The sequence below is a fragment of the Asparagus officinalis genome, chromosome 4, assembly GCF_001876935.1.
Source record: "Asparagus officinalis chromosome 4, Aspof.V1, whole genome shotgun sequence".
NCBI classification, from domain to species: Eukaryota; Viridiplantae; Streptophyta; class Magnoliopsida; order Asparagales; family Asparagaceae; genus Asparagus; species Asparagus officinalis.
Window position 1 is genome coordinate 69,642,513 of NC_033797.1, and position 5,134 is coordinate 69,647,646.

The window sequence follows — 5,134 nt, forward strand, 5'->3', positions numbered from 1 at the left end:
AACAGAAATTATTTTGCATTGAATAAAGCATCAATGAGTAACAGAACATAAAAAATGTCATCTTCATTATGGGTGCCCCAAGATTTCATGAACAAGTTCATCCACAAGAATCTCATATGCCTTCTCTGTTGGGTGAAAACTATCCCAAAATACGTACTTAGAATCATCAGAGCATAAAGTTGATTTTTCATTACATAATACCCCAGCCTCCAGCTCTCCAGTCCCACAACAACCTTTGCTCGACTCTTCAAAACCTACAAAAATTCAATATTTAAGAGATTAATGATCTGTAAATTATGACTGTGTTTAGCCTTTTGATACACTTGTTTTTATTTTAAACCATATGATGATCGTTGAAATGAGCGTCCTGAATCCTTGAATCAGTTGCTAGCAATAATTCCTCTTAATCATCTTTGTCTGCGGTGAGCGACGATCAGATCCGCTCCTCATCCACATTGGTTGCCAGATTAGGAATTGTTTTCTATCTACATCTGAGACTTGCTACCCTCAGTTTTTGGACACAGCTTCGTATCTTTTATCTTCTAGGAATCTAGTATTCAATACATTTTGAATAAGGGCAGCTTGAGCTGCTGTTGTGACAGGAAAAGAAAACACACATTGAAAACATGTACATTAAGAAAGTATTATGAACTTACCATATTTTGATGGGTCCTGAATAAGATGAAGCAACTTCTGATAGATATCTATATAAATGATAGTTGCACCGACAAACTTTTTCTGAAGTATTTCTACTTCCCTAGAAAGTTTGACATTATAATTTTCTGAAGCTTGGTTATATGAAGATACACAATCTCTTGGTATCCCTCCAGCAAGAGTTCTCTGTGATGGAAGACATCCTAAAGGAGGAAGTCCAACTACAGCAATTTCGCGTGTACCCAAGTTGTACAGTTCCTGTATGAATTAGAAATAGACAATTGTGGGAAAGGTCGTCGGTATAATGTTATCTAGCAAACATTTGAATGAACAAAGTTTTGTTACATATTAGCTTCACTAAGTTGTTAAAGCGTTAATAAGGTGGTAATAGTAGCATTTGGAATAGATTTTCTTGCTAATTTGTTTCTTATGCTTGACTTATCCTAAATATATAATTATTGCTTCAGGCTAGATTATTTTCAAAAGGATTTATCTTAAATATTATAACTTTTGCAGTAAAGTTTATTCTTGCAGTGAAAGAGAAACCGATCAGCAAATTAGAGAAATCCAACAGAGAATATAATACATACCAAAAGATAAACATACCTCTAGGAAACTCGAAGCTGAATTAACTAGGAAACTGGTATATGCAGACACATCATATTCTGCCCTTCTCAGGGGAGAGCTAAAATAGGTGTTTGCAAAATCATTGCTCCCTGAACAAACTATGTATATACTTTCCCCTATGATCTTTGCAGCCCTTTCTGTGTCTGTAATTGCCTGCAGCTTCTTTTTATAGTCCTTGAACAGATCTAATTGGTCTTGAATGGTCATCACCGACTGCAATAGCAAGAAATTAAGGATGACCGAGAAAAAAAAAATTGTTCTTACTTCTCTAATTGATGTACTTACCCATACTTCAGATGTGAGACGGTCATACCCTGATGAAACAGAAGCAAAGCAGACACCTGTGAGAAGCTCTTCACTGCTTAATTTTGGGCTGAGATAAGCCGGCAATAAGTCCTTTATGCCTAATTTTGAAGCTGAAATCCCAACATACATAAAAAAATCCATCATATGTATGCAGTTTTTCTGAGAGCACGAGTGAAGTGAAAAAAAACTGCATCGAGAAATTGTGCATCGCTGCTTTATATAGAACAGCTACCGACAAGAAATCTGGAACCTTTTTTCCATTGGAGTGAAAGTGTAGTAGAAATCATGCCTAATGCATATTATGTTTTTGCCACTTGCATAATCTATTTCCCTTCGCTATTCTTCATGGCAATGATTTGCATGACATGTACGTAATTAGTCTCTACGTGCTTAGCTAGATACACTACAATAACTATACGTAATATTAATGCAGTAGGATATATAAAATAAAAATTAGCCATATAAATATGGACAAGTTCAATGCACTAATGTTACAATATAAAATTATAACCGCCAACCTTCAGCACAAATTCAGAGATTTAGCGTACCGAAGTGGACTAGAACGTTACCAAAACAATCCAAATTCAAATCCAACCAAAAGAGTACCTAAATCGGATCTCGGTCATCCATGAAAAAGAAGTTTAACTTTAAAATATGTGCCATAATATAAAATTACAGCCCTCAAACCTCATCATAACTTTAGGATTCTAGAGCAGTAGAAGATACTCCAGTAGCGCTTAAAGAAGAGGGAAGAAATAGGTTAAAGCTCACGAAAATTTTACCTATAAGGTCTGAAGGGACTTGTCCGTTGGTGAACCTTCCGGTAGGCTCATGGCCGGCGAAATCCTTGCCATAAGGCGGGAAATTGCTCTTCATAACTGTTGTCAGTAAATTGTTGTTACCGGTGTCCAAGATAGAATCCCCAAAAGCAAAGAGCCCAGGATATAGTGCAGGGCGGATCCCGTTCAGTCTCTTCGCCGTCCGCGCTCTTGCCGACGCAAGAAGAAGGCAAACGCAAATAAAACCAACAAATAAAGCCTGCATCGTACCTTTCTTTCATAATAACTAAAAGGAAATAAACGGAGATTTGCTTTTATATAAACAAAACATGTCGAGGGATGGTTTGCATGCGTATTCATTAAATTCGGGCGTGGAGAGCGTTAGGGATGCGGCTCAACGGGCCGAACTTGTTAGCAAGTGCATCATTCGAAAAGACCCGACGCTAATGTTTTGTCGTCAGGAGGCCAGATTGAGCTCATCGTCGTTACTGCCTCTGTACGGCATTAAATCAAGCAGTTGGTGGGCGTTGTCGAACACAATAGCAGAATTGAATTTTGCTTACAAAGACGGGACACAGAGCCATGTGAAGAGGCACGGAGCATGGTTTTTTCGTACATTTGAGAGGCTGGCGTCCTACTAGCCGCGTAGTAGAGAGGATTTTCTTTGTCAAGCATTATTATTTTCCCTGAGAATTGTTATTTGTTTAGGCGTGTTACATTTTCTCGCGTACGTTTTGCTTTGTTTTGTTTTGGAATAATGTTATTTAAGATCAAATTTTCCATCTGTCTCCTTAGATTTTTTTTTTGGTATAATTACGTCTTTTTTTAAATATCCATTTATATGGATATGAACTTAATTTTTCTACTACTAATATGTTAATTATTTTCCATATTGATACATAGTGAGATCTGATATGTTTTTTTTAGAATAAGAGAATACTTATTAATTGGAAGGTTATGCAATTTTAGCACGATATTAGATGTGTTTATGTTACTCCTATATATGAACATAAAACTTGGGAAATGTTTTAAAGATGCAGTTGATTTGAAGGAAATATTAAATATATTAGTATTACAATTGGGTTAAAATTACCAAGGATGAGCTTAATACTTATACTTCGTTGATCTGGAGGACTATACAAAGTGAGCACGAGCTAGTGTTGTTTTATTAATCAAATAGTCATTTTGCTCGTGCAAAGCACGACCTATAAAATTTGTATGCAAATATATAAACAGATATATTGATTTAAGTAATATAGAACACTCAAATAAACATGTCAAGGGCAAAATATCTACATCCTCCGATATTTGTGCATTATTCAACAAAAACCAACAGTCTTCTAAATTAAATCAAAATAATCCTAGTTTAAACATCGAACAAACTCATTTCTCGCAATATAACGCTCAAATTCATCCCGAAATTGTGTTTGCCACGTTAATCACAAACAGATAAGTAATAGTCCTTCGTCAAGTCTCTCTATAGCTTTGCCAATTACCTCCGCATCAACAGTTATAAATATTGTGTTCAACAGCAAAATCTACCATCTCTTATGTATGTTTGAGTTTGATGCTGTCCGCATAAATCCCAACGAAAGTTTTCCCAACTGTGAAATGGAGATAACACATAACATACTACTTGTTACCATTAAAATCATGGAGATATAACACAAAAATTTCCCGCATATGACGTGGAGATAGCACATAATTATATACTACTAATTATCATTAAAATCATGAGAAATGAAACCATTATCTGATAACTCTAATCGTCAATTCAACCATACACGAATAATTTCTAGATTTCTTTAATGACCCTCCTCCCCTCAGCGTCTCCATTCCCAGCATCTCCATTTCCCCCTAGCGTCTCCTCACCTAGATTCTTCTCCTACTTCTCCAATGCAGATAAGACACTGAAAGTCATTGAGAGAACGATAGTTCAGTGATTGAGAAAACAATACCAAGATTCAACTTCAAGCGTGACAACCAAACCAAAGTTTGAATAAGCTAGAGATAGCTAATGCGAGCAGTTATCTCAACTCGATAAAAAGTCTGCATTCAATCATCTAAAAGAAGAGGTTATACAACGTTAGACCTCTCCTTACATAACATAGACTGACAAAAATTATGACCTAGAGTTAGAATCCACTGGATACACCAGAAAAATGCTCAAGATCGAACATTGCGTAGTCATTTTTAAAGAATCGAAAGAAAGACATGCTTACAAGATTAATACAAAATTACAAAAAGAATCACTTCGGCCTGTTTGCATGGACTAAATTATTACTAATTTTTCCCATCCTTTGTCATTCCGTGGTGATCCCTGCAGTATACATGTATATATAAATATGACAGGCTAACAATATTCTATATCAGTGAATTTAAACTCTTCATCTCTAACGCTATTCAAGAATATTCTCACAAATGGAAACCACACTAAAGACTAAAGATCATCATAAACATAGTAAAGTGTACTACATGAAATTTGCCAAAAGCAGTTCATAAATTAAAGCATAAGAAATGAATTGGAGCGTTTGTCCTATCCATATGTGTGTTTATCAAATAACATATAATTGTGTGTATTTTATTTTGCAAGATACTAGAACGGTATAAATAGAAAATAGTGGTTGTAGTGAATGTAATTGGTAATATAAATGAAGAACACTTGTTCATTAGAGACAGTGCGCTGAATTGTACTACAAACATACTAATAATAACATAATAAAAATTTCAAACTATTGTATATGTTTCCAACAATATTTAATATATCC

At 35.2% G+C, this 5,134-nt stretch overlaps 1 protein-coding gene across 3 annotated transcripts; it reads right to left on the reverse strand.

Moving 5' to 3' along the window:
* Positions 1-3,084, reverse strand: LOC109837675 (GDSL esterase/lipase EXL3-like). Of its 3 annotated transcripts, XR_002246386.1 has the most exons (6): positions 2,370-3,084; positions 1,567-1,697; positions 1,261-1,494; positions 657-912; positions 341-550; positions 168-254 (listed from the first exon to the last, which is right to left on the reverse strand). XR_002246386.1 is itself a non-coding variant. In XM_020406003.1 (5 exons), the coding sequence occupies exons 1-5, from the start codon at positions 2,629-2,631 to the stop codon at positions 67-69; spliced, it is 1,071 nt and encodes a 356-aa protein (XP_020261592.1). In that variant the 5' UTR covers positions 2,632-3,084; the 3' UTR covers positions 1-66. The 3 variants fall into 3 exon arrangements, 2 of the variants coding, with proteins under 2 accessions (XP_020261592.1, XP_020261593.1); XM_020406003.1 differs by lacking the exon at positions 341-550 and having other exon boundaries at positions 1-254; XM_020406004.1 differs by having other exon boundaries at positions 132-550.

What these genes read in the sequence shown, in the direction of transcription:
- LOC109837675 (XM_020406003.1), bottom strand. Translation starts at nt 2,631, where the DNA reads ATGCAGGCTTTATTTGTTGGTTTTATTTGCGTTTGCCTTCTTCTTGCG. An exon ending in GTCTCACATCTGAAGTATGG is followed by an intron (nt 1,495 to 1,566) that starts GTAAGTACATCA and finishes TTGCTATTGCAG; the next exon opens with TCGGTGATGACCATTCAAGA. An exon ending in TCAGGACCCATCAAAATATG is followed by an intron (nt 255 to 656) that starts GTAAGTTCATAA and finishes GAATTTTTGTAG; the next exon opens with GTTTTGAAGAGTCGAGCAAA.